Below are 10,899 nucleotides of genomic sequence, written 5' to 3'. Positions count from 1 at the left end.
AGATGTTTCATCCAGTTGTTACGTTTTTGGTCACACACACACACACTGACACTGTCCACATTCGCGGTGTTCCTATCATTTGTTCGGAATATCACTTACCTTGGTGACGGGTAGCAAACCTTGGCCAATTTAGTTTTTTTTGTTGGTTGCAACATGATGTTCAAATCCAAATCGAAAGCACTGACTGACTGATAAACTATCGCGAACCGGCGAACGCAAACGTTGAGAGTGTGGTTTCCCTTGTCCAAGGGAAACCACTCTGGCATCTATATTTTTTGGCAATGGCTTCCGTTCAAAACATTGTGATGTTTCGTTTTTGGTATTCGCGAAGGAAATAAACGTCAGTCAGTCATTCATGTTCAGTGTCTGAGCTATCAATCACTTTGATTCTAAATTTGAAATTGTTTTGTGAGTACAGTGTAATCAGTTTAACTTTATTCAGTGATCGGTTGAGCAATGGTTCAAGCAGTCGACGCAAGGGAAGACTTTGACACATGTATTCAAACTTCTCAAATTCCCATGATATGTCGATCTCGGGACGAGTTTAAAGATTTCGTCATAAGCGTGAGTAAATTACAGACATTATGCGTGCTTGCGAATCCAAAAAGTGCTCGTTATAAGCATAAATTCGTTACAAAGAATTCGTTTCAAGCATTTTTTTTAAGCATGAAGAAAGAGGTATCCAGTTGGGAACTTAAAACTAATACGTTATAAGTCAAAATTCGTAACTAGCGTGTTCGTTTTAAGTGGGTTCGACTGTCATCCAAACCATTCGTGCCCCAATATTTGTGCAGTTTTTCTTCTTCACTAAAAGGCTCAAATCTGAAATGAGCAGCATGTGGAATCATGTCTCACAACTAACATTACCTATATTACGAGCAAATACATAAAATTGTGAATGGTACTTGTGAATTTTATGATAACACTTTTATAATTCTCATTGAAGCCATCTGTATTAAGTCAGAGACAGAAGAGTATTCAGGCAAAACTAAAACAAGTCGCGTAAGGCGAAATTACTACATTTAGTCAAGCTGTGGAACTCACAGAATGAAACTGAACGTAGTCCGCCGCTAGTGCAAAAGGCAGTGAAAGTGACGAGCCTGTTTGGCGCGGTAGCGATTGCGCTGTGCTTCATAGCACGCTTTACTGTACCTCTCTTCGTTTTAACTTTCTGAGCGTGTTTTTAATCCAAACATATCATATCTATATGTTTTTGGAATCAGGAACCGACAAGGAATAAGATGAAATAGTTTTTAAAACGATTTCGGAAATTTAATTTTGATCATAATTTTTATATTTTTAATTTTCAGAGCTTGTTATTAATCCAAATATAACATATGTATATGTTTTTGGAATCAGAATATGACGAAGAATAAGATGAAATTGTTTTTGGATCGTTTAATAAAAAAATAATTTTAATTACAATTTTCAGATTTTTAATGACCAAACTCACTCATTAGTTTTTAAGCCACCAAGCTGAAATGCAATACCAAACCCCGGCCTTCGTCGAAGATTGCTTTGCCAAAATTTCAATCAATTTAATTGAAAAATGAGGGTGTGACAGTGCCGCCTCAACTTTTACAAAAAGCCGGATATGACGTCATCAAAGGTATTTATCGAAAAAATGAAAAAAACGTCCGGGAATATCATACCCAGGAACTCTCATGTCAAATTTCATAAAGATCGGCCCAGTAGTTTAGTCTGAATCGCTCTACACACACACACAGACAGACAGACAGACAGACAGACAGACAGACACACACACACACACACACATACACCACGACCCTCATCTCGATTCCCCCCTCTATGTTAAAACATTTTGTCAAAACTTGACTAAATGTAAAAACAAACCTTTTTTTGATCCGAGATCTAGTTACTTAGTAAATTCTGGGTGAAAGAGAGACATCCCAAAAGAACTGAATTTGATGACAGAGATCTTTGATTTGTTGTAACATGGGGAAAAAGATGAACATATTTACTGTACCCACAAAAAAGGCACTTTATTAGACACACAACTGCTGCCATATACACATACTTATTAGATATACCTATAAAATAGCTGCCAAGCATACACCCAATACCTACACAACTTAAAAAAAACAAAAACACATCGAAGATGTACAGTTTCTTTGAGAAGAGAAAAAGATCAAACTCATTCAAACATTCAATGCCAGTTTCACATTTAACTTTTCATGCACAGATCCATAAATTATACGTGGAATGTGGCACCAAAAAACAAAAGAAAAATACAAGACAAGAATTACACACAGCCCAAGAAAAGTAAATGCTTACGCGACTTGCCTTCGTTAGGTGCAATATACATAAGATACAAATCATCCGCTGCTCTAGCTCTATGATTAGCGGTCATTAAACCCTTGAAATGAGTGAAGTTACAAAGATATTGCTCTAAAAACATTGAAGAAAATGATGTCTTCATTTTTTGTTAACCTGAACTAAACCCCTATGATACCTCGTGGATAAGACATCGGCCTACTATGCTGAGGGTCAGGGGTTCAAATCCTGGCCGCGCCTGGTGGGTTAAGGGTGGAGATTTTTCTGATCTCCCAGGTCAACTTATGTGCAGACCTGCTAGTGCCTCATCCTCCTTCATGTGTACACGCAAGCACAAGACTAAGTGTGCAAGGTAAAGATCCTGTAATCCATGTCAGAGTTCGGTGGGTTATAGACACACAAATTCCCAGCATGCTTTCCCAAAAAGTGGCGTATTGCTGCCTGAATGGCAGGGTAAAAACGGTCATACACGTAAGAACCCACTTGTGCAAAACATGAGTGAATGTGGGAGTTTCAGCCCATGAACGAAGAAGAAAAAGAAACCTCTATGTGACCTTGAAACTTGATGAGAATCAAGCAGACTTGGGTCAAGTCAGGAGGTCACCAAAAGCTAACAGGGTGTACAGTTTTAAAGATCTAGCTTCAAAATCATGAACAAAACAATGCTTCATTTTAAAAAAAAAATTGACCCCTCTGTGACCTTGAAATTTGACATGGGTTATCAAATCGTGAAAGTGTATAAAGTTTCAAACCTTTTTCAAAAACATTTGAGAAAATTTAAATTTTCTATATTTTGACCCGAACATGACCCTCTGTAACCTTGAAATTTGACAAGGATTAATAAAACTTAACCAAACCCTGGAACTGTGTTTCAAAGATATTTCCTAAAAATGTTTGAGAAAATGGAAAATGTTCATTTCTTGACCGCGAACATGACCCCACGGTGACGTTGAAAGTTGACACCATGTTTTTTCCCTCTTTGACGATTATCAAAACCTACCAGTGTGTGAAATTTGGTGGCTCTAGTTGGATAAAACATTCGAGAAAACCTCAAAATAAAGGGTTTTTTGCATACCGCCGGTCAAACACTGCTCATTACTAAGATTCTCCTGATTACTCAGGTGAGTAAAAAAAATTAAATAAAACACTTTTGATTTTGCATAACAATCTCATTTCATAACTTCTTCCTGTAAAAAGCACTGAAGGAAAGTTATAGTTGCCAACAAAGAAGTAACAGTTTTGCATCATACATGACAAAGAAAGACCAGGTTCAACAAAAAAATATTTGATCCACAGCAAAAAAAGGAAAGTTAATGTCATGTTGAAAACAATTACCCAGTATAACAAATGTTTTCTGCATAATTGTACTACAGTCGAACCTGTCAATAACAACCACGCAAGGGACCATCGAAAAGAGGTTCTTATAGCCAGGTGCTCGTTATTGACAGAATCCCCGGGGTTTTGGCCAAACTCCAAGCTCACTTTCAATGAAAGTGAAAACAGTTTACAGAGCTTTTCCGGGAAAAAGAAATTTCTACTACAAATTGATTGCGTGCAAATTACATGACAATAAGACCCATAACAAAGTCATCCTGTTTGAGAGAAATGAAAATAACTAGTCTGTATTTAGTTTTCAGTTTTGTTTTCACTCTAATCCACAAGTGTAGCGGGCAGATGGTCACTAAAAAGACGGGCTTGTGCACTTTATTTTGTTGTTGTTAATATAAACGGCAATAATTAACATTGTCATCATTTTCACGAGTTTTCATTCACAAACACCTGGGAAATAAATCTCATGTTCCCCATGCAATAAATCGAGGTGGTGAATGGGTTTGAGCTTTCAGGTGAAACGTGGATTGTCAAAGTAAAAGCCAATCAGGCTGATTGTTTGATGTGTGGAACCATCGCGGCTTTGGATTTGTGTTTCCGAGGACAACGATTGTAAGCATTCACTCTTAAAGACCCAATCAATGTTGATAATTACCGCGGCGACTCATGGTCAATTTGCAACTTATCTCTGTAATCGCAAAATCCACAACAAAAAGTCATAAACACTTAAAAAGAAAAGAAATATGCTCAACACTTACTGAACTCACACGTATGATCGCAGCTCTGTACATTTTCAGACTGGAAGAAAAGCGTCAACAAGCTACGATTGACGTCACATACAAGGTTGACGTGTTATCTCAAGCTACTGTGACGATGCTTTGTGGCCCAGAGTTGGATTCTAAAAATGTGTCTCCCTGTGGGTTATTGTGCATTTTGTTGCACAACCAAAATGATGACAAAAACGATGTTTGGTGGCTTGTCGTCAGACCAGCATTTTGTTGTTGGTCCTCGGGGAGCATATCGCCTTTTGTCTCATATTTATCAACTGCGGCCTTCGGCCTTGGTCGATAAAGATGAAACAAAAGACGATATGGTCCCCTTGGACCAACAAAAAAGCTGGTCTGTCAACAAGCCACCAAACATCTTATACTGTTCACGCTTAGCAGGATACAGCTAATAAATCTTGCATAATCTGTGCCATGCTCCACTGCCCACAGCTACCCGAGATTATTGTCACAACCAAACAATGCCGCCGGTGGCTACTCAGGGTAGTGTCTTCAGACATTAACAGCCAAGGAGTGTGTCAAGAGAACTGAGGAGGGTGTTGCGGGGATAATTTATTATGAAAGATGAGGAGAAGCATACCTCAAGGACATAATTAGATCAAGTTAGACAATTACATTGCAGTAAGCCCCGGCCTACTTCACATAATTTACCCTTTTCAATACAGTATAGGTGGCTTGCGACCAAGTTCCACCACTGCATCAACCCTCAATGCACTCGGAAGAGACCGGTACCGTTAGCGGTCTAAGGAAAGACTGTGGTCTACAACTCTTCGCAATTTACACAGGAATGATGGTACAGTAAAAGAAGAAAAAGACAATGAGTGGTCGTCTAAGACAAGTTGAAACAGTCAGCTGGGACCAAAACTGACATCCCACAGTCATGTTAGACATGTGGTCGCTATGGAAAAGTGAATAAAATAGTCAGACCTGGGAACCCCTGTTTTGCACTTGGAGTATTCTCAAACAAACTTGGTGTATTTTAAGAAAAATTGAGCGTACTTTGTTTGTTTGTTTATTTGTTGCTTAACGTCCAGCCGACTACGCAGAGCCATATCAGGACGAGGAAGGGGGGGATGAAGGGGGCCACTTGTCAAGCGATTCCTGTTTACAAATGCACTAACCCATTACTTGTGTCCCAGCAGGCTTTAGTAAAACTAAATTAATACCTACTGGAAGATTACCAGTTTCCAGTATGTTAAAATAGGCTTAACCTATCTACTGCTGGACTTACATCAGAACACTAACAGATTAAACTATACATGAATCGCGAGACAAGCGGCAAGAGAAGAGATTTTTGGAAAAAATACAGGTGGATGAGCAAGAAGGCAGAAAAAAGAAAAGAATTCATGAAGAAAAAGAGAGCATGACAGGAAAGAGGAACCAAAAATCTGCCTAACAGCAAACTAGAAAGCTCCTGCGGTTCCAAAAACAGGAGGGGCCTTTAATTTCATAACCGCAGTGCCCCACTGCGGGAATTGAGCGTACTCCGCACAACATTTGAACATCCATGATTCAAACATGCTTCACACGCGTCCGTCGCACTGTTAATTAAGTTTACCAATACATTTAAAAGAAATGCTTCTTTCAATGTTTACTGACAAAAACTGTAATCATGTGTCAAAATACTGGATCGGCTTTGGCATGCGCTTGTGAAGAAAGGTAGTCTAGGAATTGTTCTTGTCGTATTTTCAGTCCACTGACCGTACTGATCGTATACTAGACAATCATGCGAAGAAAATATGACAAAATCGTATGGGTTCCCAGGTTTGTATAGTAAAACCGGTCGGGGTACTTTGGGATGGTTGTTATGGCAGGTTCGACTGTAATATTTTCCAAGGAGAACTTCAGACAAAACAAAGTCAAGAGAAACTCTTCTTCTCTGCTTCCCTTCTTCCCAAAACTATACAATGTATTACAAAAATTATTTATAAACAAGTCGCGTAAGGCGAAAATACAATATTTAGTCAAGTAGCTGCCATTTTTCAGCAAGAGCGTATACTCGTAGCATCGTCAGTCCACTGCTCATGGCAAAGGCAGTGAAATTGACAAGAAGAGCGGGGTAGTAGTTGCGCTAAGAAGGATAGCACGCTTTTCTGTACCTCTCTTTGTTTTAACTTTCTGAGCGTGTTTTTAATCCAAACATATCATATCTATATGTTTTTGGAATCAGGAACCGACAAGGAATAAGATGAAAGTGTTTTTAAATTGATTTGGACAATTTAATTTTGATAATAATTTTTATATATTTAATTTTCAGAGCTTGTTTTTAATCCGAATATAACATATTTATATGTTTTTGGAATCAGCAAATGATGGAGAATAAGATAAACGTAAATTTGGACCGTTTTATAAATTTTTATTTTTTTTTACAATTTTCAGATTTTTAATGACCAAAGTCATTAATTAATTTTTAAGCCACCAAGCTGAAATGCAATACCGAACCCCGGGCTTCGTCGAAGATTACTTGACCAAAATTTCAACCAATTTGGTTGAAAAATGAGAGCGTGACAGTGCCGCCTCAACTTTCACGAAAAGCCGGATATGACGTCATCAAAGACATTTATCAAAAAAATGAAAAAAACGTTCGGGGATTTCATACCCAGGAACTCTCATGTCAAATTTCATAAAGATCGGTCCAGTAGTTTAGTCTGAATCGCTCTACACACACACACACACACGCACACACACACACGCACATACACCACGACCCTCGTTTCGATTCCCCCTCGATGTTAAAATATTTAGTCAAAACTTGACTAAATATAAAAGGGAAAAGAGAAACACCAGCTGCCAATGGAAAAATATGGAAATGTTTTTTCTTTTGCTCTGTGTATGTCATTGTCACTTTCGCCACATGACAGGCTCCTACACAGATATTGAAATAAAACTAATATCAAACTTTAAACCGTCATCCATTCCAGTTCCTTCTTGCTAAAAAAGGTCATAGCATAATTCAAGGTTGAAGCAGCTATCGCAACAGTTTGTAAACTGGTATTTCTTAACAATGCTTTAAATCAAACTCTCACAAAAATCTGTCACTCTGTCATGCTGAATAGCCAAAACAACTTAACAAGTCCAAGAATGCAACAACTCCGGCTTCTTTTACGGGGAAAATCCTGTCACAGTGTTGTTGCCAGCCTAAGAAGACAATAGGTCATTTGGACCTCCCTAAAAAAAACAATAGGTCCAAATGTCCTGGCTTTAAAAAAACAATAGTGAATAGGTCCAAATTGTACCGCCATACCTATTTACCGGACACAGCGAAAATAGCGAAACAATTATTAGATTATATGTGTTTGCAACTTTTTTGCAAGTTACTTTGCACCTTTGTTGCAATTGTTTTTTTCAACTTTGTTGCAACTTTTTTTTGTGCAACATTTTCAGGCTATTCGCGTTTTTCCCTATCCTTCTTACTCTGAACCTGTTTCAAGTCCTTTGGCATTGCTTTGATGTCGCTTCCTAGTTTTAATTGTTCATAAACTTTGCGAGGACAAGGCTAGGTCCAATGCGTCAAATCACAAAGGAATGCGTCAGAGACCGAAGACCGAGGCCTGGCAACAACACTGCTGTCAAACAATCAACAAAGTACTAGAAACAGGTAAGTCTGACTTCCTTTTTGGTATTTGAAGATTTTGACCAGTAAAATGAAGTAATTACCAGTTAATATGACCTTCAGATGAAGTTTTATACAAAGCTAAATTTTTCCCTCTTCCAGTTCCACTTGCTGACCGGTGCGAGTGAAGGCAGCTCTCTGTCGCACTTTCACCACATCGTCAGGGGAAGGCGTGGAAAAGTCAAAAGGCACTACATTATGCAACGGAGCTTCAGTCAAAGTGACCAGTTTCCTTGTCTGGCGCTGAAACTGGAATTTGGGAAACCTGGCATGATGCTGCGTAGACTTGGAAGCAGTCTTCAAATATCTTTTAAGTCCTGGCACTAGCTGCAGGCGCAGGCAGATGCATCGAGCAAATAAAGATGGTGGTTTCTTCATTGCTGGGTCCACTGTCACTGGGGTGATGAAATCCATGTCCATGTCTATAGATTTCTCTGATGAAACGACAAACTCTTCGTCCATTTCTTCAGTGAGCGACTCTGACTCTTGTCTTTTGGGTTTGTGTGCAGATCGGACACTCACGGGTTTCTTGAGACAGTCCGTCAAAGATAAACCAACATCCCCTTTCCCTTCTTCCTCTGTGTCTATGAGTTGATGTCCATCTCTCAAGACTAGAGAATGTTTAAGATTGTCTGCTAAACATGCGCCGCCTTTTCCTGGATTGGTGTTGGGACCAGCTACATTTGCTGCCTGAAGCTTTTCAGGGGCGATTGGTGGTGCTCGTTTTTTGGTCTCATCCCCTGTACTCTGCAGTTTTCCCAAGTCAGACGGCACTGTTGGTTTGGCGTTTTCTCCTTGTCGCTGTTTGATGAGATCTGATAAAGACAGGCCAGCCTGTGGTCCCTTCTTGTCATCAGCTGTAGTTCCTTGCACACCTGGCTGAACGCTGGTGTGACGTTTTGCCATGTCTGTCAGCGAAAATCCAGCACTGAACGACTGAGAAGACTTTGGCTGAAAACTAGATTTCTTTTCTGGATCTGACTTGTTTTTCATAAGTTCTGAAAGTGAGAGTCCTTGTATTGTGTCCTTGCTTTTCACACCAGTATTGCTAAACTGAACAGAAGGGCCTGATGATTTTTGACTGCTATGACGATTCACCAAGTCTGTTAGAGACAGTCCAACTTTTTCCTGTGCTTGTGATGATGACGAAGGAGTAGAAGATGACTGTTGGTCCTGTGTAACTATCAATTCACTCAAAGACAAACCAGAATTTGACTTCTTTCCTGAACTTTGATTCAATGTTGCATAAGTTTCTGATGACTCAACTGCTGTTGGCTGCTTATTCTGTCCTGCAATTAGTTCACTAAGGGACAACCCTGAGCTTGCTGTATTTCCATCTTCAGCTGATGACTTCTCACTGTGTGGCTGAGGAGAGCCTGCTTTTCTCTGCATGTTAATCAAGTCTGACAAGTTCAAACCAGTATCTTTTTTCTGTTTTTGAACCTCCCGTGACACATTAATCGCAACTGCCTCTGAAGTTTTCTGCTGCTGTATCAATTCCATCAAAGACTTCCCACTCAGCAAGCCACTAGTCTGCTGAGGAGACGATGAAGCCAAACTGTCCACATCAGAACTGCTATAATCAGACCCAACCGAAATATTCCTCAACCGCCCAGAAGTTTTGTGATTAATGGACAATTTCATCATTTCCGACAAGGACAGACCTGCTGTAACACTACTGGGTGAGTTAGCGGAAAAAGCAGGTGATGATTTATCACTACTCAACCCGCTGCCACTCTTTTTCGGCACCAAAATTGTCGACGGTGGTGAGGCTGCAACACCAAACCTCACCCTACAACCAGTTGCCATAAAAACAGATTCCTGCTGATCTAAAGCGTCTATCTCGGACAATAAGTCCTCAAGGTTTGTGTCATCGCCTTACCTTACAAGAGCCGTAGTTAGGAGCACAGACATTGTCATGGCAACAAGAAAAGGTGTGGGTTGCAGGAGGGAGCAAATCATCAGCAGCAGACCATGAAACAAAAAAGACAAGGGGGCATTTTTTTAGAATGGCTGAAAAACACTAACAGAGCAAAAACACAAAGACAATGCAACTCAAATGACACAAAAACCTTTCCAACAATTCTCAAACGCCTAAACACCTTGATAAATAATGTGCAGATTTTCAGTTTATACGAGCAGATTACCACCACAGGTTGAGTGACATGTAGATAAATTTAACTAAAGTCACACAAAAAAAACCACAAAAAAACTCTTCTGATCTATTTCCGTCAGTTATGCATCTGAATATAACTAAAAATAAGACTTGAACATGTCCGAAAGAGTTCTCACTTACTGCTGCCTCTGTATTAGTATTACTATTATTAATCAAAAAACAAGAAAGGTATGTACTATATTGTTGGAATGTTTAATTATTGACAAAACAATTAGAACGTTGGCAGTCCATTTGTTTTTGGATTTTTACTAATATTAAATCCTAACCAAATGAATGGTACCTTGTGTTCGATCCTTCCTCTTCTTTGGCGTTCGCTGTGACTTTGGGGCATCTGTGTTCAACAAAAGACTAATTTAGCAATGTCATTGGCATGACCATAAAAAAGAGATAATACTCGTTGCATCTGAAGCCATGGTTAATTCACCTTTAAATCACGTACAAATTCTAAAAGAAAAGTAAAAAGTCTGAGACAACACAAATTAAACAAGTCGCGTAAGGCGAAATTACTACATTTAGTCAAGCTGTGGAACTCACAGAATGAAACTGAACGTAGTCCGCCGCTAGTGCAAAAGGCAGTGAAAGTGACGAGCCTGTTTGACGCGGTAGCGCTGTGCTTCATAGCACGCTTTACCGTACCTCTCTTCGTTTTAACTTTCTGAGCGTGTTTTTAATCCAAACATATCATATCTATATGTTTTTAG

At 39.3% G+C, this 10,899-nt stretch overlaps 1 protein-coding gene across 2 annotated transcripts in view; it reads right to left on the bottom strand.

Annotated features, from left to right (window-relative positions):
- The window catches only part of LOC138966554 (HBS1-like protein), a 52,542-nt gene that overhangs the window by 29,502 nt on the left and 12,141 nt on the right, over positions 1-10,899 (bottom strand). Inside the window, exons 5-6 of one of the 2 annotated variants that reach the window (XM_070338824.1) lie at positions 10,479-10,529; positions 7,179-9,899 (exon numbers count right to left, since the gene is read on the bottom strand). In XM_070338824.1, the coding sequence (XP_070194925.1) occupies positions 8,104-9,899; positions 10,479-10,529 (1,847 nt within the window). In that variant the 3' untranslated portion in view covers positions 7,179-8,103. Of the gene's footprint in view, positions 1-7,178; positions 9,900-10,478; positions 10,530-10,899 lie in introns of those variants that run through there. The other variant, XM_070338825.1, reaches the window with a different exon arrangement.

This window comes from Littorina saxatilis, linkage group LG5 (genome assembly GCF_037325665.1).
Source record: "Littorina saxatilis isolate snail1 linkage group LG5, US_GU_Lsax_2.0, whole genome shotgun sequence".
Taxonomy (NCBI): Eukaryota; Metazoa; Mollusca; class Gastropoda; order Littorinimorpha; family Littorinidae; genus Littorina; species Littorina saxatilis.
The sequence above is the reverse complement of the archived record's forward strand: the minus strand, read 5'-3'. Positions and strand labels throughout refer to the sequence as shown.